The sequence below is a fragment of the Sus scrofa genome, chromosome 9 (genome assembly GCF_054392235.1).
Source record: "Sus scrofa isolate SSC_HxYL_T2T_F1_AM1 chromosome 9, Sscrofa_HxYL_maternal_Yorkshire_Landrace_v2.0, whole genome shotgun sequence".
In the NCBI taxonomy this organism is placed as follows: Eukaryota; Metazoa; Chordata; class Mammalia; order Artiodactyla; family Suidae; genus Sus; species Sus scrofa.
The window spans coordinates 108,038,058-108,063,354 of record NC_139391.1 but is presented as its reverse complement, the minus strand read 5'-3'; the positions used below and the strand labels follow the sequence as shown (position 1 = coordinate 108,063,354).

The window sequence follows — 25,297 nt, the reverse complement described above, 5'->3', positions numbered from 1 at the left end:
ATGGAGGTTCCCAGGCTAGGGGTCTAATCGGAGCTGTAGCCGCTGGCCTACGCCAGAGCCACAGCAACGCGGGATCCGAGCCCCGTCTGCAACCTACACCACAGCTCACGGCAACGCCGGATCGTTAACCCACTGAGCAAGGGCAGGGACCGAACCCGCAACCTCATGGTTCCTAGTCGGATTCGTTAACCACTGCACCACGACGGGAACTCCTCTATTTTTAATTTTATGAGGCATCTCCCTGCATACTGTTTTCCATAGTAGTTGCACCACCTTGCATTCCCACCAGCAGTGTGGGAAGGTTGCCTTTGGTCCACATCCTCACCCTCTCCAGGTTTTTTAATTTGTAGACTTTTTGATGATGGCCATTCTGACCTGTGTGAGATGGTACCTCATTCATTTCTCTAATAAATTAGTGATGTTGAACATCTTTTCATATGCCTACTGGCCATCTGTATGTCTTTGGAGAAATGTCCGCTTAGGTATTCTGCCCATTTTTTTTGTTGTTGTTGACTTGTGTGGGTTGTTTGTATATTTTGGAGATTAAGCCCTTGTCAGTTGCATTATTGGCAAAATATTTTATCCCATTCCTTAGGTTATCTTTTTTTTTTCATTTTTATTTTCTTTTTTGGCTGCCCCATGGCATATGGAGTTTCCCAGCTAGGGATCAGACCCAAGCCGTAGTTGTGACCTACGCTGCAACTGTGGCAATGCCAGATCTGTGCTGGGCCAGAGAGCAAATCTGTGTCCAGGTGCTGCAGAGATGCCACTGATCCCACTGTACCACTGCAGCAACTCTTGTCTTTTCCCTTTTTAATGGTTTCCTTTGCTGTGCAAAAGTGTTTTAATTCGATTAGGTCCCATTTGTTTATTTTTGTTTTTATTTCTATTGCCTTGGAAGGCTGACCTAAGAAACAGTCATATGATTTATGGCAGACAATGTTTTGCCTATGATCTCTTCTAGGAGTTTTATGGTGTCGTGTTTTATGTTTAAATCTTTAAGCCATTTTGAATTTACTCTTGTGCATGTGTGAGGATGTGTTCTAATTTCACTGATTTACATGCAGCTGTCTACCTTTTCCAGCATCACTTGCTGAGAGGACTCTCCTTGTACCATTTCATATTCTTGCATGCGTTGTTGAAGATCATTTGACTGTAGGTGTGTGGGTTTATTATTTCTAGGCTCTCTATTCTGTTCCATTGATCCATAGGTCTGTTTGTATACCAAAACCACACTGTATTGATTATTATAGCTTTGTAGTATTGTCTGGGAGAGTTATGCTTCCTGCTTAGTTTTTTCCCTCAGGATTGCTTTGGCAATTCTTTTTTTTCTTTTTAATGTTTCCATATGAATCCTTTGGATTATTTGTTTTAGTTCTGTGGAAATTGTCATGGGTAGCTAGATAGGGATCACATTAAACATATAGATTGCTTTGGTTAATATTGTCATTTTAACAATATTCTTTCAATCCAGGAGCCTGGGATATCTTTCCATTTATTTGTTTTTATTTTTATTTTTGTCTTTTAAGGGCTACACCCATGACCTATGGAAGTTCCTAGGCTTGGGGTCGAATCAGAGCTGAAGCTGCTGGCCTACACCACAGCAACACCAGATCCAAGCCATGTCTGCAACCTACCCTCCTGCTCACGGCAATGCCAGATCCTTAACCTGCTGAGTGGGGCCAGGGATCAAACCTCATCCTCATGGATACTAGTTGGGTTCCTAACCCACTGAGCCACAATGGGAACTCCAAAGTAATTTTATTTTTTTTACATAAAATTTTTAAGAAAAATTTTAGCAGTGGTTTTTTGAACCCAAAATTCTAGAATGTTATCCTTCACCTGAAAAACAACTCAGTTGGCTGAAAAGGTTCTATTATTCTTCTCCTGAATATAATTAATAGTGGTAATTTTACATTTGTATAGTACTCTGAAATACTACCCCATGATGTCATTGCTCTTAATTATGATCCTTCAAGGAGAAAGTTAGGAGTTATTTTTATTTAGCAGATGAGTAAGCCCAAGTTTAGAGAGATTGGTACTCTGCACTCACACTTTAGTTAATGGGAGAATTGGAGTCCTGTCTTCCTGACTCTCATCGAATACACTTTCTACTGTTGTGAAGATAAATTGCTTAGTGAGGCATGTAGGTTTCTACTACATATACATGTGTCTAAATGTATATTATGTATGTAAATAAGTTACACATGTGTATCAATTCTAATATATTTTTGACACTAATTGTTATTAAAAGTTGTCATATGGAGTTCGCTGGTGGCTCAGCAGGTTAATGATCTGGCATTGTCACTGCTGTGGCTCTGTTCACTGCTGTGGCATGGCTTTGGCCCAGGAACTTATGCATGCTGTGTTTTTTTGGCCTTGCCAAAAAAAGTTGTCAAAACATTAGCCTTGGTAATTAAATATATTAATTTGTTGACCCTCCTTTCCTCTGTGAACAACAGCTGAATTTGTGAACAATGGCTAAATTTGGAAAAGGAATCCAGAAGCATATATAGAGGCAATAAGACCTGTGACAACTGGTGAATATAAAATAAAAATGTTCTTTTTAAGAACAATTTGTTACAAAAAGGACAACATATAGATTCCATCTAGTAATCATCAACTATATTCTCTACATTTCTTTAAAGATTAATTGCCAACTTTAAGAGCAGAAGGACTTTTATCCCCATGTCTCTAACATAGGAGGGGTCTGAGCTATGACATTTGGTGAAGACAAGTCTGCCAAGTACAAATGTTTTACACAATAACTGCACACATGGGTAAAATGCTTTTGAAAAACAATGCTTTATTTCAAAAGCAAATGTTTCATTCTTCTTTGACATTTAAGAATTGCCAGCTGCTTAGAATTGGATGCATTGCTTTAAAAAAATCAAAAAATTACACACTAGTATAGTATATGTTTGGGATTTCAACATACTCATGAATCATGACATTGGAAATCATCATTCCTAGTTTTGACATTTAATAAATGCTAAATGAATGATTATCCATTACATACCAGCAGAGATGCTGAATGTTTAATCTGGGAGATAGTTAGACCTCTATTTTCAGATATCTAAAACAACACTAAATTCACAATTTTATGTTTGCTCTCCTATCTTTAGTGAAGAAAAGGGTCCTTTTAAAACACTGCTAGATAATATAGCTAATGAAACTGCTTCATTTTATCGAAATGTCTGCACAAGACGTAGCAGGTTAAAATTAAACTGTCCCCAGCTTTCGCATGCAGTACAGATTTCTCCTGACACTGGTGGTAACCTCCACAGGCATTGAGGAGACTGGCGGGAGGGCAGATATGTCCAAGTGTGGGAAGTACACTCGATAATGAAAGGGAGAGTGTTCCGACTTGATAATGAAAGGGAGAGTGTTCTGTGGGACGCATGTACACAGCATACGTCAACAAAGAAAATACTGCTTTTTTTATCCATGAATTTCATTTTTAACTGTTTATTGACTTAATCCATTTTGCTCAAAAGCTAAGACAACAGAGCATAGAAACTTAATAGATACTGTACCTAGGCTCACACTAGAAAATGGTATATTTCATTAATTTCAAGATGTTTTACTCAGGTTTTAATAACATCACTGCTATCAGGGTATGTCATATAATGCATGACTAAAAGGATAACATTTTTTCTTTTTTAGTGGCACATTAAGTAACTGTGTGCTTAACTATTCCTGGTATCTTCAACTGAATGAAAATTAGCACAATGTAAAAGTCTTTATCAAGTTTTGAACCTCCTTTTGAAACACAGGTGTTGACAGGGTATATAGACTAATGAATGTGCCTGTCTCCTGCACTGAGTGTTGGCCTGAAATCAAGGCAGAATTTTCGCTTAATGTTGTTAGCTTTGGAGACAGATGTATAACAAGAAATAATCAGGAAATCAGCTACATTTAAATAAGGAAACCCCAGCCTAGATTTGTTAGTTTTATCTGAGTTTGCAAAGCTAAAAGCAGGATCACACATAGAACCCATCTTTCTTAGTTTTAGTTTTCCTATCATTTTATCTCTCTCTAAGTATAGTTGATTTATAATGTTGTATTAATTCCTGCTGTACAGTGTTGTGTGTGTGTAAAAAGAATGTGTATATGTGTACATTAAATTTTTTCCGTTATGGTTTATCATAGGACATTGAATATAGTTCTCTGTGCTATATATATAGTAGAAGAATGTGTATATATGTACATTAAATTTTTTCTGTTATGGTTTATCATAGGACATTGAATATAGTTCTCTGTGCTATATATATAGTAGAATCTTGTTTATTACCTCTATATGTAATAGCTTACATCTGCTACCCCCAACCTCCTACTGCATCCCTCCCCAACCCTTTCCCCCTTCGCAACCATAAGTCTGTTCTCCTTATCCATGAATCTTCTGTTTTGTAGTTAGGATTTTTGGGTCATATTTTAGATTCCACATATAAGTAATATCATAACTATTTGTCTTTCTGATGTGCTTCACTTAGTATGATAATCTTTAGTTGCATCCATGTTGCTACAAAGGGCATTATTTTGTTTGTTAAGGCTGAGCAGTACTACATTTGTGTGTGTGTGTGTGTATACCACATCTTCCCTAGCTATTCATTTGCTGATGGACATTTAGGTTGTTTCCATATCTTGGCTATTGTGAATAATGCTGCTGTGAACATAGGGGTGCATGTATCTTTTTGAATTGTAGTTTTGTCTGAGTCTATGTCCAGGAGTGGGGTTGCTGGATTGCATGGTAACTCTACCTTAGTTTTCTAAGGAACCTCCATACTGTTTTCCATAGTGGCTTTACCAACTTGCATTCAACTAGCAGTGTAGGGAGGGTTCCCTTTTCTCCACACCCTCTCCAACTTTTGTTATTTGTAGACTTTTTGATGACGGCCATTCTGACTTGTGTGAGGTTGTACCTCACCGTAGTTTTGTTTGTTTTTTTTTTTTTTTTTTTTTTTGTCTTCTTAGGGCCACACCTGTGGCATATGGAAGTCCCAGGCTAGGAGTTGAATTGAAGCTGTAGCCTCCAGCCTACGCCACAGCCCCAGCAATGACAGATCCGAGCCACTTTTATGACCTACAACCACAGCTCTTGGCAATGGCGGATCTTTAACCCACTGAGTGAGACCAGGGATCAAACTTGTGTCCTCATGGATACTAGTCAGATTCGTTTCTGCTGAGCCAGGACTCCTCACTGTAGTTTTTTTTTTTTTTTTTTTTTTAATTTTAGGACCATGCCCACAGCATGTGGAAGTTCCCAGGCTAGGGATTGAATTGGAGCTGCAGCTACAGGCCTATACCATAGACACATCGGATTTGAACCAGGTCTTTGACCTACACCACAGCTCATGGCAACCCCAGATCCTCAGCCCCAATGAATGAGGCCGGGGATAAAGCCTGTATCCTTATGGATACTAGTTGGGTTTGTTACACCGGCACCACAAAGGGGAACTCCCTCATTGTAGTTTTGATTTGTGTTTCTCTAATAATTAGTGATATTGAGCATTTTTTCATCTGCCTATTGGCCATTTATATTTCTTTTTTGGAGAAATGTCTGTTAGGTCTTCTGTCCATTTTTCAGTTGAGTTTGTTTTTTTGTTGTTCACTTGTATGAGTTGTTTTTATATTTTGAGATTAAGTCCTTGTCAGTTGCATCATTTGTAAATACATGCTCCCATTTTGGTTTTTTTTTTTTTTTTTTTTTTACCTTTTTGCCTTTTTGCCTTTTTGCCTTTTCTAGGGCCGCTTCCCGAGGCATATGGAGGTTCCCAAGCTAGGGATCGAATCAGAGCTGTAATCACCGGCCTACGCCAGAGCCATAGCAACGTGGGATCCGAGCCACGTCTGCAACCTACACCATAGCTCACCGCAACGCCAGATCCTTAACCCACTGAGCAAGGTCAGGGATCGAACCTGTAACCTCATGGTTCCTAGTAGGATTCCTCAACCACTGCACCACGACGGGAACTCCCCATTTTGCTTTTTAATGGTTTCTTTTGCTGTGGACCTATATTTGATTAGGTCCAATTTGTCTATTTTTGTGTTTATTTCTTTGTGTGTGTGTGTTTTTTTTTTAGGGCCACACTCAAAGTATCTGGAAGTTCCCAGGCTAGGGTTCCAGCTGGAGCCGCAGCTGCCAGCCTATACCACAGCCACAGTAACACCATATCTGAGCTGTGTCTGCGACCCACACTGCAGCTTATGGCAATGCCAGATCCTTAACACACTGAGCGGGGCCCGGGATTGAACCCATGTTCCCATGCCAGGTTTGTTACTGCTGAGCCACAATGGGAACTACTTTTTGTCTTTATTTCTATTGCCTTGAGAGACTAAGAAAACATGGATGTGATTTATGGCAGAGAACGTTTTGCCTATCATCTCTTCTAGGAATTTTATGGTGTCATGTCTTATGCTTAAGTCTTTAAGCCATTTTGAGTTTATTTTTATGCATGGTGTGAAGGTTTCTTCTGATTTCATTGATGTACATGCGGCTATTTAGTTTTCCCAGCACAACTTGGAGAGAAGACTATCTTTGTCCCAATTCCTGTTCTTGTCCCTTTTGTTGAAGATTGACTGTAGGTGGTGGGGGTTTATTTTTAGGCTCTCTATTCTGTTCCATTGATCCATAGGTCTGTTTTTGTACCAAAACCACATTGATTTGATTATTGTATCTTTATGGTATTGTCTGAAGTCTGGGAGAGTTATATTTCCCGCTTATTTTTTTTTTTCCCCTCTCAGGATTGCCTTGGCAATTCTGAGTCTTTTATGGTTCCATATAAATTTTTGGATTACTTGCTCTAGTTCTGTGAAAATTGTCATGGGTAGCTTGATAGGGATCACATTAAATCTGAAGATTGCTTTGGGTAATACTGCCATTTTAACAATATTAATTCTTTGAATCCAAAGAATGGGATATCCATTTATTTAAATCAGCATCATATGGAAATTCCCAGGCTAGTGGTTGAATCGGAGCTGCAGCTGCCAGCCTGTACCACAGCCACAGCAACACCAGTTATGAGCCATGTCTACATCCTACACCACAGCTCACAGCAATGCCAGATCCTTAACCCAAAGATTGAGGCCAGGGATTGAACCTCCATCCTCATGGATAGTAGTCAGATTCATTATTGCTGAGTCACAATGGGAACTCCTTTGCTACAATTTTAAAAGATAGATTTTTTTTACATTCCCTTTCTGATACTTCATTGATATTTCATTGTGTAAAGGAATGCAACCAGTTTCTGTATATTATTCTTATATCCTGCTACCTTGTTGAATTCATTGATCAGATCTAGTAGTTTTTTTTTTTTTTTTTTTTTTTTTTTTTTTGTCTTTTTGCTATTTCTTTGGGCCACTTCTGCGGCATATGGAGGTTCCCAGGCTAGGGGTCAAATCGGAGCTGTAGCCGCTGGCCTACGCCAGAGCCACAGCAACGTGGGATCGGAGCCGTGTCTGCAACCTACACCACAGCTCACAGCAACACCAGATCGTTAACCCACTGAGCAAGCGCAGGAACCGAACCCGCAACCTCATGGTTCCTAGTCGGATTCGTTAACCACTGCACCACGATGGGAACTCCAGATCTAGTAGTTTTTGTTTGGAGTCTTGAGGATTTTCTATATATGATATCACGTCATATGCATGTAATGACTGTCTTAGCTCTTTGCTTCCAATTTGCTTACCTTTTATTTCCTTTTCTTGTCTGATTGTTGTGACTAGGTCTTCCAGTAGTTTGTTGTATATAAGAGGTAAAGAGTGGGCATCTTTGCCTTGTTGCAGATTTTAGCAGGAAGGTTTTTGGCTTTTTACCATTGGGTATTATGTTGGCTGTAGGTTTGTGATAGATAGCTACTATTTTGCTGAGATATGCTTCCTCTATATCCACTTTGGTAAGAGTTTTTATCATTAGTGGATGTTGAATTTTGTCAGATGCTTTTTCTGTGTCTATTGAGATAGTCATGTGGTTTTTAACTTTTGTTGATGTATCAAACTGATTGATTTGCATATGTTGAACCATCCTTGTGAACTTGGGATGAATCTCAGTTGCTTGTGGTGTATGATCTTTTTTATGTGTTTTTGGATTCGTTTTGCTAATACTTGGTTGAGCATTTTTGTGTTTATATTCATTAATGATATCAGCCTATTATGTTCTTTTTTTTAGTGTTATCTTTGGTTTTGGTATCAGAGTGATGTTAGCTTTATAGAATATCATTGGGAGTGTTCCCTCCTCTGCAGTATTTTGGAAGAGTTTGAGAAGGAGTGGTATAAATTCTTTGTATGTTTGGTAGAATTCACCTGTGAAGCCATCTGGTCCTAGACTTTGGTTTATAGGGAGTTTTCTTCTTACTCTTATCTCATTTCTAGTGATTGGTCTGTTAAAATTATCTTTTTCTTCTTGATTCAGTTTTGGTGGCCTGTATGTTTCTAGAACTTGAAATCCATTTCTTCTAGATTGTTAAATTTGTTGACGTAGAATTGTTCATGATATTCCCTTATAGTTTTTTGTATTTCTCTAGTATTGGTCATGGCTCCTTTTTCATTTCTTTGTTTATTTGGGTTCTATTTCTTTTTTTGTGAGCCCGGCCAGAGTTTTGTCAGTCTTGCTTATTACCCTTTCGAAGAACCAGTTCTTGGTTCTATTAATTTTTTTCTATCCTTTTTTAAACATTTTATTTATTTCCTCACTGATCTTTATTATTTCCTTCCTTCTTTGGGGATTTAACTTTTTTTTTAATTTTTATTGCTGGAGTATAGCTGACTTACAAAGCTGTGTTAGTTTCAGGTGTACAGCAAATTAAATCAGTTATACGTGTACATATGTCCATTCTTTTTCAGATTCTTTTCCCATATAGATTATTACACAGTATTAAGATTTCCCTGTGCTATACAGTAGGTCTTGTTACCTATTTTATATATGTCAGTCCTAGCCTTCCAATTTATCCTCCCCACATGTTTCCCTTTTGGTGACCATAAGTTTGTTTTTGAAATTTTTGGGTCTGTTTCTCTTTTGTAAATTCTTTTTTTTTTAATTTTAAATTTTTTTTTGTCTTTTTGCCTTCTCTAGGGCTGCTCCTGCAGCATATGGAGATTCCCAGGCTAGGAGTCTAATTGGAGCTGCAGCCACCAGCCTACACCAGAGCCACAGCAACGCTGGATCTGAGCCGTGTCTGCAACCTACACCACAGCTCATGGCAACATCGGATCCTGAACCCACTGAGCAAGGGCAGGGATCGAACCCGCAGCCTCATGGTTCCTAGTCAGATTCGCTAACCACTGCTCCATGATGGGAACTCCTGTTTTGTAAATATCATTTAAAAAATTAGATTCCACATATTAGTGACCTCATATGATATTTGTCTTTCTCTTTCTGACTTTAGTATGATAATCTCTGATTGCATCCATGTTGCTGTGAATAGCATTATTTTACTCTCTTTTATGGCTGAGTAACATTCCATTGTATATATGTACCACATCTTCTTTATCCATTCCTCTGTTTATGTACATTTAGGTTGCTTCCATGTCTTGGCTGTTGTGAATAGTGCTGCTGTGAATGCTGGGGTGCATGTATCTTTTTGAATTACGGTTTTCTCTGGATATGTGCCCAGGAGTAAGGTTGCTGGGTCATATAGTAATTCTATTTTTAGTTTTTTAGGGAACCTGCATATTGTTCTCCATAGTGGTTGCACCAGCATATGTTCTCACCAGCAGTGTATGGGTGTTCCCTTTCTCCACACCCTCTTGAGCATTTATTGTTTGTAAACTTTGTGATGATGGACATTCTGGCAGTGTGAGGTGATACCCCATGTAGTTTTGATTTGCATTTCTTGAATAATTAGTGAGGTTGAGTATTTTTTTCATGTGCTTTTTGGCCATCTGTTTGTCATCTTTGGAGAAATGTCTCTTTAGATCTGATATTTTAATTGGGTTGTTTGTTTTTTGATATAGAGCTATATGAGATGTTTGTATATTTTTTTAATGTTTTTTTGTCTCCCCAACACATCATTTGTTTTTCAACTGTACAGCATGGTGACCTCGTTACACACACACACACACACACACACATATATATATATATATATATATATATATATATATATACATTCTTTTTTCTCACATTATCATGCTCCATCATAAATGACTAGACATTTCCCAGTGCTACACAGCAGGGTCTCATTGCTAATCCATTCCAAAGGCAGTAGTATGCTTCTGTTAACCCCAAGCTCCTAATCCATCCCACTCCCTCCCCCTCCCTTTTGGCAACCACAAGTCTGTTCTCCAAGTCCATGATTTTCTTTTCTGTGGAAAGGTTCATTTGTGCTGTCTGTTAGATTCCAGATATAAGTGATATCATATGATATTTGCCTTTCTCTTTCTGACTTACTTCACTCAGTATGAGAGTCTCTAGTTCCATCCATGTTGCTGTAAATGGCATTATTTCATTCTTTTTTATGGCTGAGTAGTATTCCATTGTGATATATACCACATCTTCCTAGTCCAGTCATCTGTCGATGGACACCTGGGTTGTTGCCATGACTTGCCTATTGTGATTAATGCTGCAATGAACATGCGGGTGCATGTGTCTTTTTTAAGGAAAGTTTTGTCCGGTATATGCCCAAGAATGGGATTGCTGGGTCCTATGGTAGTTGTATGTATCTTTTTCTAATGTACCTCCATACTGTTCTCCATAGTGGTTGTACCAGCTTATATTCCCATCTAGAGTGCAGGAGGGTTCCCTTTTCTCCACACCCCCTCCACCATTTGTTATTTGTGGACTTATTAATGATGGCCATTCTGACTGGTGTGAGGTAGTATCTCATGGTAGTTTTGATTTGCATATTTCTAATAATCAGGGATGTTGAGCATTGTTTCATGTGTTTGTTGGCCATCTGTATATCTTCCTTGGAGAAATGTCTATTCAGGTCTTCTGCCCATTTTTTCATTGGGTTGTTCGCTTTTTTAGTGTTGAGTTGTACAAGTTTTTTATATATTTTAGAGATTAAGCCCTTGTCAGTTGCATCATTTGAAAATATTTTCTCCCATTCTGTAAGTTGTCTTTTTGTTTTCTTTTTGATTTCAGATATTTGTATATTTTGGAGATTAATCTCTTGTTTGTTGCTTTATTTGCAAAGAATTTCTCCCATTCTCTGTGTTGTCTTTTTTTTTTTTTTAAATGGTTTTTCTTTGCTGTGCAAAACCTTCTTAAGTTGGGTCCCACTTTTTTTTTTTTTTTATTTTCATTAGTCTAGGAAGTGGATCCAAAAAGATAATGCTGTGATTTATGTCAAAGTGTGTTCTGCCTCTGTTCTTCTCTAGGATATTTATAGTTTCTGGTCTTACATATAGGTCTTCAATCCGTTTTGAGTTTATTTTTGTGTATGGTGTTAGAGACTATACACAAAAATACACACATATTTTTGTCTATGGTGTTAGAGACTGTAGCACTGTGGAAAGGTTCATTTGTGCTGTCTATTAGATTCCATATATAAGTGATATCATGTGGTATTTGCCTTTCTCTTTCTGACTTACTTCACTCAGTATGAGAGTCTCTAGTTCCATCCATGTTGCTGTAAATGGCATTATTTCATTCTTTTTTATGGCTGAGTAGTATTCCATTGTGATATATACCACATCTTCCTAGTCCAGTCATCTATTGATGGACACCTGGGTTGTTGCCATGGTGTCATTCTTTTACATGTAGCTGTTTAGTTTTCCTAGCACCACTTATCGAAGACACCGTCTTTTCTCCATTGTATATTCTTTCCTCCTTCATTGTAGATTAATTGGCCACATGTGTGTGGATGTATTTCTTGGCTCTCTGCTGTTCCACTAATTTCTGTTTCTATTTTTGTGCCAGTACCATACTGTTTTGATGAGTGCAGTTTTGTAATATAGTCTGAAGTCAGGGAGTCTGATTCCTCCAGTTTCATTTTTCTTTCTCAAGATTGCTTTGGCTATTTGAGGTATTTTGTTTCCATACAGACTTCATCTTTGATGTTTTTCATTGGTGTCTTAGAGTTTTCAGAGGTCATTTGCCTCTTTAGGTAGGTTTATTCCTAGGTATTTATTCTCTTTGATGTAACAGTAAATGGGGTTGTTTCTTTAATTTCTTTTTCTGACCTTTCATTGTTAGTGTATAGGAATGCAAGAGATTCTGTGTATTAATTTTGTATCCTGCAACTTTACTGAATTCATTGATGAGCTCTAGCAGTTTTCTGGTAATATCTTTGGATTTTTCTGTATATGGTTATCATGTCATCTGGAAATAATAACAGTTTTACTTCTTTCCAATTTGGATTTATTTTATTTCTTTTTCCTGTCTGATTGCCATGGCTAGGACTTCTGAAACTATGTTGAATAATGGTGGTGAGGAGGAATATCTTTGTCTTGTTCCTGATGTTAGTGGAACTTCTTTCAGATTTTTACCGCTTGAAAATGATGTTACTGTATGTTTGTCATATATGGCTTTTATTGAGGTAGATTCCCTCTTTGCCCAGTGTCTGGAGAGTTTTTATCATAAATGAGTGTTGAATTTTGTCAAAAGCTTTTTCAGCATCCCTTGAGATGACTATACAGTTTTTATTTTTGTATTTGTTGATGTGGTGTCTAACATTGAATAATTTGTGCAAATTGAAAATTCCTTCTATCCCTGGGATAAATCCCTCTTGATCATGGTATATGATCCTTTTAATGTATTGTTGAATTTGATTTGCTGTTACTTTGTTTAGGATTTTTGCATTTATGTCTATCAATGATATTGGCCTGTAATTTTCTTCTTCTTTTTTTTTTTTTTTGTATTTTACAGGGCCACACCAGCGGCATGTGAAGGTTCCCAGGCTAGGGGTCTAATCGGAGCTATAGCTGCCGGCCTTCGCCATAGCCACAGCAACGCAGGATCCAAGCTGAGTCTGCAACCTACACCACAGCTACAGCTGCTAGCCTATGCCACAGCCACAGCAATGCCAGATCCTTAACCCACTGAGAAAGGCCAGGGATGGAACCCGCAACCTCATGGTTCCTAGTCGGATTCGTTAACCCCTGAGCCGATGGGAACTCCTGGCCTGTTATTTTCCTTCCTTCCTCCCTCCCTTCCTTCTTTCTCTTTGCCCTGTTTTGGTATCAACATGATGGTGGTGTCATAGAATAAGCTTGGGATTGTTACTTCGTCAGCAACTTTTTGGAAGAGTTTCAAATAACGCCTAGAATAATAGGCGTTATTTCTTCTATAAATGTTTGATAAAATTTGCCTGTTAAGCCATCTGGTCTTGGACTATGTTGGAATTTTTAAAATCAGTTTCAGTACTTGTGATTGAACTATTCATATTGTGTCTTTCTTCCTGACTGAGTCCTGGAACATTATTCCTTTCTAAGAATTTGTCCATTTCTTATAGGTTGTCCATTTTATTGGCATATGGTTGTTTGTGGTAGCCTCTTCTGATACTTTATATTTCTGTGGTGTCAGTTGTAATTTCTCCTTTTTCACTTCTAATTTTATTGTTTTGAGCCCATCCCCTTTTTTTCTTGGTGAGTCTGGCTAAAGGTTTATCAATTCTGTTTACCCTTTCAAAGAACCTATTCTTGGTATTATTGATTTTTTTTTAACCTATTAGTTTTTAAATCAGTATTTTATTCATCTCTGAGCTTTTTTATCTTTTTCCTTCTACTGACTTTAGGTTTTGTTTGTTCTTTTTCTTATTCTTTTAGGTAGTAGATTAGATTATTTGAGATTTTTCTTTCTTTTTTTTTTTTTTTTGTCTTTTTAGGGCTGCACCTGCAGCATATGGAGGTTCCCAGGCTAGGGGTCAAATTGGAGCTGTGGCCACTGGCCACAGCCACAGCAACGCTAGATCCGAGCTGTGTCTGCAACCTACACCACAGCTCATGGCAGTGCCAGATCCTTAACCCATTGAGTGAGGCCAGGGATCAAACCTGCATCCTCGTGGGTACTAGTCAGATTCACTTCCCCTGAGCCCCAACGGGAACTCTTTTGTGTGGTTTTTGAATGGGAGTAACCTTTTCTTTTTTTCCCCTTATCTCTTCATTGTTTAAAACAGGGAGCCAATACTTTATTAATTATTTGGTAGAATTATTGTGTATGTGTGTTTATATGAATATATTTATATGTCTGTGTATCCTATAACAAATATACTCTCTTATCACAAGGGGTGGTGTGAGGTTAGCTCTACCATCAGTTAGACATGTTATCTTGTCTAGAAGTGACTTAAACTCTCTAAACTTGTATATTTTCATCTGTTAAGTGATTTAGATCTAAATAGATGGTCTTTGTTTCTGCCTTTTGAAAAGGACTGAGCCTGAACTTAATTACAACCCACTAAGGCAGTTCTTTGAGAGGAACAGAGGTGATTCACCCAGATCTGTTGCTTTCTAATAGAATTTAAAGAATTTAGATGTTAACAGGATTAGGGAAAAAAGAATTAGCACTTGTTGAGTGGCAAGCACCTTATGTTCATTATGTCATTTAATCCTTTGAAACCCCACTTGAGATAAGTAGTTATTTTATATACTAGACAGTTGAGGGCTGGAAAGGAAAGGTTAAGTCATTTGCTCAAGGTTTAAAGCTGGTAAGGCTATCTTAGCTATTAGGCTCTCCCACTGACACCAGTGCCTGAGCAGCTATGCGCATTGGTATTTGTTTTCTTTTCTTTTTTTTCTGTTGTGTGTGTGTGTTTTTTTTTTTTTTTTTTTTTTTTTTTTTTTTTTTTTTTTTTTAGGGCTGCACCCTTGGCACACGTAAGTTACTAGGCTAGGGTTTGAATCGGAGCTACAGCTGCTAGCCTATGCCACAGCCACAGCAACACAGGGTCCGAGCCACGTCTTGTGACTATCACCACAGCTTATGGCAGCGCCGGATCATTAGACAACTGAGCAAGGCCAGGCATTGAACCCCTGTCCTCATGGATGCTAGTTGAGTTCATTACTGCTGAGCCACCACAGGAACTCCAGCTGTGTTTTCTTAATACTAGTTTTTCTCCAGACCATATTCTATTTACTCTAGACACTTTGGAGAAGAAAAAAGTTTTGGTTGAGTGTTCATATTCATCCTGGGTTTGAGCCCTCTCCCTTTCTCTCCTGGGTGATATTTCTGTTTAAACATCATTGTAGCCAAAAAAATAATTCGTGGCTGTTATTGTGTTTATTTTTCTTGGGGTTATAACGTATTATGTATGCATATTTAAACAGCAAAGTTTTGTTTAACAAAATAGGAAAGAGAGGAAATTTATGGCAGATAAATGCATATTCTTACTACCTTGTTTCTCAATTTTGTGTATCAATTTGTGTATTTCCATGTGTTGAGTTAAGTGATGGTGTAAGTGCTTGTAAAAGCAGTAAAGAACAGCTGTGACACACATGACATGTACATGTGTATTACATCTGCTATATATAGGTTACATATGTGTTTCTAAGTGCTTTATTAATATTATTATTATTATTATTATTATTATTATTATTATTATTATTTTTGGTCTTTTTGGGGCCGCACCCATAGCATATGGAGGTTCCCAGGCTAGGGGTCTAATCAGAGCTGTTGCTGACGGCCTGTGCCAGAGCCACAGCAATGTGGGATCTGAGCCAGAGCCACAGCAACGTGGGATCCAAGCCGCGTCTATGACCTACACCACAGCTCGCAGCAACGCTGGATCCTTAACCCATTGAGCAAGGCCAGGGATCGAACCTGAAACCTCATGGTTCCTAGTTGGATTGTTTCCGCTGCCCACAACAGGAACTCCTCTAAGTGCTTTATTATTAGCTTTTTCAATCCTCTCAGTAACCCTTTGGAGGCAGGTAGCATTATTCTCTTCATTTTATAGATGATGAAATCAAGGCACAGAGAGGATAAGACACTTGCCTCAGGTCACAGAGCTAGGATACATGCTTGCAGTTCTACATCTGAGTTCATTCAAATTTGTATTGTTAACCACTTAAATACGTTATTGAAATGTCTCTCAACTAATATGTATCTCCTTTCCTGGCATTCGGACTCACTGTACTTTCTGGGAGGGTATTAGTAACAGATTGTCTTCAAAGTAAATATGACTAGGCCTGGTAGGATTTTATGTCATTCAGTTGAATTATGGAAGTGTCCTCGAGGAACTAAGGCAATTCTTCTTATCAGGGGTTATTAACAATAATGTTTTTTAAATGCAGGTATTAAGGTATTATAGATTCATGAAGGTACTTTATTCTACAGAATGTCCTTGAAATGGAGATTTTTCATATGATTAAATGCTGGCTGGTAGAGTAGATCATTTTGTACTAGAGCAGAGGAGGGGTTTTTAAAAGGTTTGGCAGTAATAAGTAAAGCAAACATCTTTTCTATTTAGCAAGCAGTAATACTGGATTCTAAAATTGTATTTTGCTAGAAGAAAGTTTGAGCTAAAAAAGAGACATTTTTTTAAGTTTGAGGAAATTTTTATTGGTTAAGAAATAACACTGTGTATGTTTTAATGTCTTTATGCTAAGCTCAATGTATCCTCCTCCTTTTTTTTTTTTTTTTTTTAGCTCTTCACCAAAGGACATGGATGAAAATGAAAGTAACCAGTCCCTGATGACAAGTAGCCAGTATTCTAAAGAATCTGTAAGAAAGCGCCAAGATTCACGGAATTCAGGAGGAAGTGATTCTTCTAGGTTTTCCAGGAAAAGTTTCAAGCTGGATTACAGACTCGAAGAAGATGTAACTAAATCAAAGAAAGGCAAAGATGGGAGATTTGTTAACCCTTGGCCAACGTGGAAAAATCTCTCTATTCCAAGTGTTCTCAGATGGCTAATAATGGAAAAAGATCACAGCAGTGTTCCATGTTCCAAAGAGGTAGCATTTGGCCTTTTAAGTGCTGTGTATTTGCTCTTTCATTTCTTTGTTGTTTAATTTGTTATTATATGTATTACATAATATGACACTTAAGTTAGTTAATTGAGCACTTACATATGATGTTCTGGGGACATGACATGAATAACGTGCCTTCAAGTTCATAGTTGAGTGGCAGAGTTCATGTGTGAATAACCAGCTCTGATCTGGTGGCAACTAGGGGTAGGAACGGAATATGTTAGAAGTATAGGAATGGAGGCAATCGATGCTGATTGATTGGATTGGAAATGACTTCTCAGAGGAAGTGATATTTGAGCTGAGCCTAGAAAGATAAAAGGTATTTGGCAGTGGTTTTCCACTTGGAGAGATGGCATAAACAAGGTCACAAAGGTGAGAGTGCATGATGGGTTTCAGAAAGTAGTAGCCTGATGTGTTTGGAATATGAATTATGAGGATTAAGCCCAGAGTGCTTGGCTCTTCATCCTCGTATAAAGCTTCTAAAGCTGTAAAAGAAATTGTCAGATAACTTTTCCAGAACTTTAAAAATTATCATAGATTACTGGGTTTTAAACATGCTATAGTTAGGGAGTTCCTGTCATGGCTTAGCAGATTGAGAATCTGACTGATATCCACAAGGATGTGGGTTCGATCTCTGGCCTTGTTCAGTGGCTTAAGGATCTGACATTGCCATGAGCTGCCATGTAGGTCCCAGATGGCGCTAGATCTGGCGTGGCTGTGGCTGTGGCATAGGCCGGCAACTGCAGCTCTGATTTGACCCCTAGCCTGGGAACTTCCATACACTGCAGGAGTGGCTGTAAAAAGAAAAAAAAGAAAGAAAAAAAAATGCTAGTTCTATTTAGGACGAAACTATTAATGTTTGGTCTACAGTGTAATAAATGAGTGATTTTTTTTTTTTTGTAATGGCCACACCTGCAGCATACGGAAGTTCCCAGGCTAGGGGACTAATTGGAGCTGTAGGCAGTAGCCTACGCCACAACCACAGCAACACCAGATCCGAGCTGAGTCTTCGATCTACACACACTACATCCTCATGGATACTAGTTGGGTTCTTAACCCGCTGAGCCACAGTGAGAAATCCTGGATGAATGAGATTTTATTTGGGCAAGAGTAGGTGGCTCCCAATTGCAGTAGCACTTTTTTCTTCTTTCTCAGTTTCTTGATCCTCTCCATTTCCTACCTCTATTGGCCTCTTTCTTGCAACGACCTGTGTCCTGCAAGGCTTTGTGGGGAATGGAGAGAGAAGGAACCAGACAAGGGAAGTGGATGGGGCAAGAGTGGGTGCATCCCTGAAGGCTTGATCTGCACTGGGAAGAGGTGGGGTGGGGGCAGTGGGTGGCTGGGTGGTGGTGGTGGTAGATCTTTTTACTTGGTAAGTGTGTCCATTTTTCTTTAAAGGATATAGGATAAAAAGCCTGATATTATCACTTTGATGCTAAGGAACATTCACAGTATTAATCTTACTTAACAGAATTAATTAACATGAATAATACTTTCCCGACACTTTTAAAGAATGAGTTAGGATAATAATAGATAAAACATTATTCTGTATTTCAACTTCGTGGTTGGGAGGAACAGGAAAATTTTATTTTCTGGAGAACTGGTACGAAGAGAAACACAGAGTCAAGCTGTGAAAAGAAGGCTTTAGGGCAGGAGGCCAGGATGGGTAGGCTACATGTTGGGTAAAAATTTCTTCTTGGTTTTTGGGTCACTGTTGCTAAAAATATGGAAGTGATAGTAGTGTTTTTAGTTTTGTTTCCTTTCAAAGAGGGAAGTGAGTGAGCACATGAAGGTGGAAATACTTCTCTGCACTTGATGATTTGGAGATATTCTAGAAACTGGGGTTGAATTTCTGAGAACTCACCAGGCCAGTGTTCCTTAAACTCTTTTGTGTATTGGCCCCTCTTGAAAATCTGGTGAAAGCCATGGACCTCCTTCTTAGAGAAATATACATGCGCATGTAAACACATGGCCTTTTCTATACTTTTAGGGAGTCCATGGGCCCTCCAAAGCCTGCCCATTAATTCATTTGTTCATTTGGTAAGTATTTGAGTCACACTGTGCAAGGTGCTAGAGATAGAGCCATGAACAAAGCAGAAAGACACCCTAGCCTCTTTCAGCCTTAGGTCAAATGGAAGAGAGACAGTAAACAAGTAAATGATGTGAGATATTGAAAGATGATTAGTGCTTTGAGGAATAATAAGGCAGAGAAGGAACCTGGGGGGTGGGAGCTGTATTCTTTAATGAAGTGTAAGCCTTTTTTTTTTTCTTCTTTTCTTTTAAGGCAGGAGTTGTATTTTTTTTTTTGAGAAAATGTCAAAGGAAGTCTCAATATGAACCATCATGTAAAAGAGAAGAAACCTTTGTCCTATTCCCATTTGTATTTTTTCTCATCTTTTACCTATATCTTGTTTCCCCATTGTTTCCAGTGAAAGCCTAGAATTAGATTAAATGCATGTTGACTTCTGTTACTTTCAGAGATAGCTGTAACTCCATATTAAATCTCTTTAAATTGCTCACATTATTAACTTCCGTAGTCTCCTAAATGTGATAGTTCTTCATTTTATGAAAAAAAATAATTCATAAAGAATACCTACTTCAGATCATTGGATCTGATCAGAGTTTACTCAGATTTCTGGCAGTTATTTTTGTTAGACATTGGGAGACTAGAGTTTTATAAAACACAGCTTGCTGTTTTGGAAGGAGACAAGATAATATTATGCAGTTTATATCATGGTATATATAGGTATATGAATGTGAAAGCAATTTGGAAGAAACATCTAATTAAAGTATAAAATAACTAATAGAATAGGTCAGAACAAAATGAATACAGGCTGTTAGCAGAGCTACATGATTAGGTTGCCTGGTCAGAAAACAGCATTTCTTTACTTGGGCTGTTCGTGCCGTTGGCTTTTTCTGGGCCATTGGAGCATGGAGCAGGCTTCAAGTTGTTCACGGGCTGTCATTGCTCTATGGTCTTGTAGTGGCTCCGTGACCTCGTCTGATTGTTAGTGTTAACGATCGTCACCAATAGTCAGGGGAAAGGAGGTGATGGGAGAATTTTAAAGAGGAAAGGAAGCAGAGTTTGATTAGTGGAAGGAGGCTGTGCTTATCAGTTGCTACTGTAGAAGTGAGAGGGGCATTCACACTGGAGTGGGAGACAGACAAGGGACTGAGGCCGCCCAGCATGGCCTGGTAGAAAAAAGCAGAACCCTGGGAGTCCAGGAACCAGGCTCAGGCTCACGATTCTTAATGGTGTGTGACTTTATTTCTATCACAGTCCTTCAGGGAACTCTTTTTTTTTTTTTTTGATGGGGGGGGGCTCTATAAAATTAGGATAAGACAGTTTAGGTGACTGGGATTATTTAGAGATTCACAGGACATCTTTAAATACTGATGTGTGATATTGAAGAATAGGATGCCCTTTGAGAAAATAAAATAATACTGCTTATTTTATATTTATACTGTAATATGCTAATAGGCTGCTTTTTTATTTTTACCAAGGGAAAAAGAATACATGTATACCATTTTTAAAGTCATAGTATTGGAGTTCCTTGGTGGCTCAGCAGAGTAAGGATCTGGTGGTGTCACTGCTGTGGCTGGTATTGCTGCTGTGGCACGGGTTCGATCCCTGGCTCTGGAACTTGCGTGTTAGACAAAAAAAAAAAAAAAAAAAAAATTTGTGGTACTGAAGGCTTATAAGAAAAATACCAACCCCTAACCAGCCCCTGTGATCCAGTCCCCTCCCCAAAGGCAGGACTTTCAACCCTTTAAGTTGTTTCCTCTGGAGTTTAGTCTTTTCTTCTGATATTGTTGTGGTAAGAACACTCACCATGAAGTCTGCCCTCTCAGATTGGTTAAGCATGTGGTACATTATGGTTGACTGCAGGTACCGTGTTTTACAGCAGACCCCTGGAGCTGGCTCACCTCGCTTAACTGAAGCTTTATACCCACTGACATTAACTCCCCATCTTCCTCTCCCCCCAGCCCCTGGCACCTGCCACACCACTCTGTGATTCTGTGATCCTCTTTTAGAGACTTCAGCTATGTGGAGGTGTCTTTCACTCTGTACCCTTTGCCCCCTTGCCCCTCTTATAATGGGAAGAGTTTGCACTGCTGTGGCTATGTCAGTATTTTTCATGAATGAACCACGCAGCATAGCATGGGCACGTCTCCTGCCTTACACACTTCTCTCCCTGAGGTTGAGCTTTATGTGTATGTGTGACTGATCATTTCCCTCCTGTGGCTTCTCAAGGGAGAGACCATTTTCCCCTGAGGTGGGAGACTTTCAGGTGTGGCAGCACCGGCTTTAACCTGCCTGACTGCCCTCCTGGGCCCCTTTGTCACCTCAGTATGGCCCTGTTTCCTGCGTCCTGCTCTGTATACCTTTTTGGATATTTTCTCACTTTGGTGGAGTATATTTTTTTTGGTTGGGGGGTGGGGCGCTCCTGCAGCATGTGAACGTTCCAAGGCTAGGTGTTGAATTGGAGTTGTAGCCACTGGCCTACACCACAGCCACAGCAACCTCAGATCTGCGCTGCATATGTGATCTTCACCACAGCTCACGGCAGCACCGTATCCTTAACTCACTGAGCAAGGCCAGGGATTGAACCTGCATCTTCATGAACGCTGAGCCATGTTAGGAACTCCTGGTAGAGTACATTCTTGATGAGCTTTCTGAAAGAGTACACAGGAAGTCAGGTTTTTGAGACTTTGCTTGTCTGAAATGCCTTTTTCCTCACTCTTGATGGATAGTGTGGATATAGAATTTTAGTTTGGAAACTGTTTTCTCTCAGAATTTGAAAGCACTGCTTCCATGACCACCTTCTTAGCATTGCTGTAGAGAAGTTCTGTGCCCTTCTTTTTTTTTTTTGCCTTTTCTGGGGCCGCTTCTGTGACACATGGAGGTTCCCAGGCTAGGGGTCGAATTGGAGCTGTAGCCAGCAGCCTACGCCAGAGCCCCAGCAGTGCGGGATCTGAGCTGTGTCTGTGACCTACACCACAGCTCACAGCAATACCGGATTCTTAACCCACTGAGCAAGGCCAGGGATCGAACCCCCAGCCTCATGGTTCCTAGTTGGATTCATTAACCACTGAGTGAGCCATGACGGGAACTCCAGAAGTTCTGTGCCCTTCTTGATTGTCTGTGTGGGACCTTGGTTTTCTCCACAGAAGCTCTGAGGATCATCTCTTTGGCACCTGTGTTCTGAAATTTCAGTGGGATGTATGTGGTTCTTCATTAATTCATCATGCTTGATGACAGGTGGGCCCTTTAGATGTGAAAATCTGTGGCCTTCAGTTCTTGGAAATTTTCTTGTCTATTTCTTTGAAAATCTTCTTGTCTCCATCTTTTCATTCTAAAATGACAACTAATATATTTTGGATCACCTAGATCAACCCTCTGTAATTGTATTTCATTTTTAAATTTTTTTTGTTTTGCTTTCTGAAAGGTTTCCTCAAGAATTTGTTTCATTTTTAGATCAGTATGTGTCAGTTTTATGTGATGGGTGAAAATGTCACAATATGAAAATGAAAAAAAAGACATTAGGAAATATGACTACCCTCTGATCTTAACTATGCATAAAGATGACATAATGTTGGGGGCGGGGGAGTCCCCTGGTGGATCAGTGGGTTAAGGATCCAGTATTGTCACTGCTGTGGAATGGGTTTGATCCCTGGTCCAGGAGCTTCTGTATGCTTGTGGGCATGGCCCCCCCCCCAAAAAAAGTCTAATGTTAGCAGTGGTTATGATCTCTGCACATTGACATAATTGATGGCTACTGTTCTTATCTTTATTTTTTCTACTTTCCAAACACTTTATGAAGGGCATTTTCTTCTATAATCGAGGAGTTTAAAAATATTAAGCCATTTTGATGGATCTTATACTCCTAATACAGATAGTATGGCAAGAATATAAAAAATTAGCATTAATAATTGAATTGGAGGTATTTTGATATCAATTCAGTGTTCATATATATCATCAAAATAAATATAAAAAGAAAAATTTAAAATTTTTTTTTTTTTGTCTTTTTGCCTTTTCTAGGGCCGCTTCCCACGGCATATGGAGGTTCCCAGGCTAGGGAGGGGTCTAATTGGAGCTATAGCCGCTGGCCTACACCACAGCCACAGCAATGCCAGATCCGAGCCGCGTCTTCGACCTACACCATGGCTCATGGCAACGCCGTATCTTTAACCCGCTGAGCAAGGCTAGGAGTTGAACCTGCAACTTCATGGTTCCTAGTTGGATTCGTTAACCACTGCACCACGATGGCAACTTCTTAAATTTTTAATTTAAATCTGAGTTGTAAAATATAAAGTTTCCTATGACTAGGAAAAAAAAAGATACTTTCAGTTGGAAGAGAAGGATTTACTTGTCTTATTTAAGTAATTTCTTTCTAAGAAAATATGGTTTTAACAGATGTGCATTGAATCTTGCACACAAACACATACACTTAAGATAATGTTAACAAGAATATGGGTTTCATTGTTTTATTTTTTTGGGAATATCAAGCTTTTTATTTTTTCCCCAATACATTATTTTTTTCCTACCGTACAGCATTGTGACCCAGTTACACATACATGTATACATTCTTTTTTCTTACATTTTTGTGCTTCTTCATAAGCGACTAGACATAGTTCCCAGTGCTACACAGCAGGATCTCATTGCTAATCCATAGTTTCATTGTTTTAAAATTCATATTATCTGTGCCATGGAAAGAGTTATGTTTTACTGAAAAGAGTGTCTTTAGAGTCAGAAAACCCTGAGTCCACTCCCAATTGGATGCTCACCTACTGTATGACCTTGGCAACTTTCTTCATGCCTCCCTGCCTTGGTGTGGTTATCAAGTGGCGGTAATGTTTGGTTCATAGAGTACCTGATTTAATGTACTTAAGTACCTGGCAAAGAGTAGTGGCTGAATGAATGTTGGGATTTTTGCCTTTCCCCAAGAAAAGTAAAACACTAACTGGTATACTGGTTAATAGCAGCCATAGTGCTTTTCCCATTTGTAGCTTTGAAAAAGGAAGACCAGCTAAGTCTTCTTTGATCTAGTAAGGAAAATGCCCAAATGATTGCTTGATTCTTCACATAAGCAAGAATTTCCCCATTCTACATGCTTTTTCAAATTGCATTGATTAGGATTAAAAAGTAAAACTATTTTTCTTTTTGGAATCTCAGTTATAGGTGCTATTTCTTTGAGTTTCATGGACTAATAGTACTAGAGATCAAATTCTTTAAGCTACTCTTTTGTGATGGGCTTAGAAACAATATAGCGTGAAGAAAGGACCTTGAAGAAAAGTGACTGCTTATTAATTCAGATGTCTTGTCAGTCCTTACCTAAAAGCAGCTTTGTTGAGATGTAATTCATGTATTATGCAATTGAGCTGTTCAAAGTGTACAGTTCAATGGTTTTTCAGTACAGAGTTATGCAATTCTCACCACAATCTAATACATTTTTAATACCCCCCAAAAAATCCGTGTCCTTAGTCATCCTCCCCCCAATTCTCCACACTCTGGAAATCAGTATTTTAATACCTATTTTCTGTCTCTATGGATTTGCCTATTCCAGAAATTTCATATAAATTTCAAGGTATGATCCTTTTTTTTGGGGGGGGGCACATTCGTGGCACATGGAGGTTCCCAGGCTAGGGGTCTAATCAGAGCTGTACCTGCCAGTCTACACCACAGTCACAGCAACGCCAGATCCAAGCCGCGTCTGTGACCTACACCACAGCTCATAGCAACACCACATCCTTCACCCACTGAGTGAGGGCAGGGATCGAACCTGCAACCTCATGGTTCATATCATTTCTGCTGAGCCACGCTCCTTATGATCCTTTGTGATGGGCTTCTTTCTGCACTTCACTTTTTAGTACTGTGCTTGGAGAACGTGCTAAGGCTGCCAGAGGTGCTCAAGGTTTTGTTTTGTTTCCTCTCAATTGTTAGTGGATAATGACTTTTAAACTTAGAGCAAACACTTTTCTTAGGGCAAATAGAAATGCAGTGATTTTCAGGAGTTTTGTTTCAGTATTTTGATGTGCTGTTTAAGTGTGATGGTGCTTAAGTATTTTTGAGGTGTCTCTCATGTATAGAATCAGTTGGCAAGAAGACAGTTGAGCCATCAGGAGCACTTGAAAATTGCTGAATGTTACTTAGGATCTTACTTAGGATCTTGTCTTGGTTAGAGACTGAGTAAGGAAACAGGTAAAAATGCAAAGAATCCATAGGGGTGGTGCCTGATGGCTTGTCAGGGTTGGGGCTGGCGTCCTTCTTTTGGGACACTTGCAGAGAGCTTTCTATGTGCTGGCCACTCCTAATTCAGTCCCTAGCAATGACATGGTGCACCTTTTTCCTGATTTTTTTTTTTCCCCTTGCACCTGAGGCATGCAGAAGTTCCTGGGCTAGGGATCAGATCTGTGCCACAGCAGCGACACCACCAAATCCTTAACTGC

The 25,297-nt window shown here is 39.0% G+C and overlaps 1 protein-coding gene across 5 annotated transcripts in view; it reads left to right on the top strand.

Moving 5' to 3' along the window:
* Positions 1–25,297, top strand: part of NAPEPLD (N-acyl phosphatidylethanolamine phospholipase D) — a 98,540-nt gene that overhangs the window by 59,012 nt on the left and 14,231 nt on the right. For all 5 annotated transcript variants that reach the window (XM_084977440.1, XM_084977438.1, XM_084977439.1 and 2 more), the window contains one exon: positions 16,525–16,831. In XM_084977440.1, coding sequence (XP_084833566.1) covers positions 16,541–16,831 — 291 coding nt within the window. In that variant the 5' untranslated portion in view covers positions 16,525–16,540. The remainder of the gene's footprint in view (positions 1–16,524; positions 16,832–25,297) is intronic.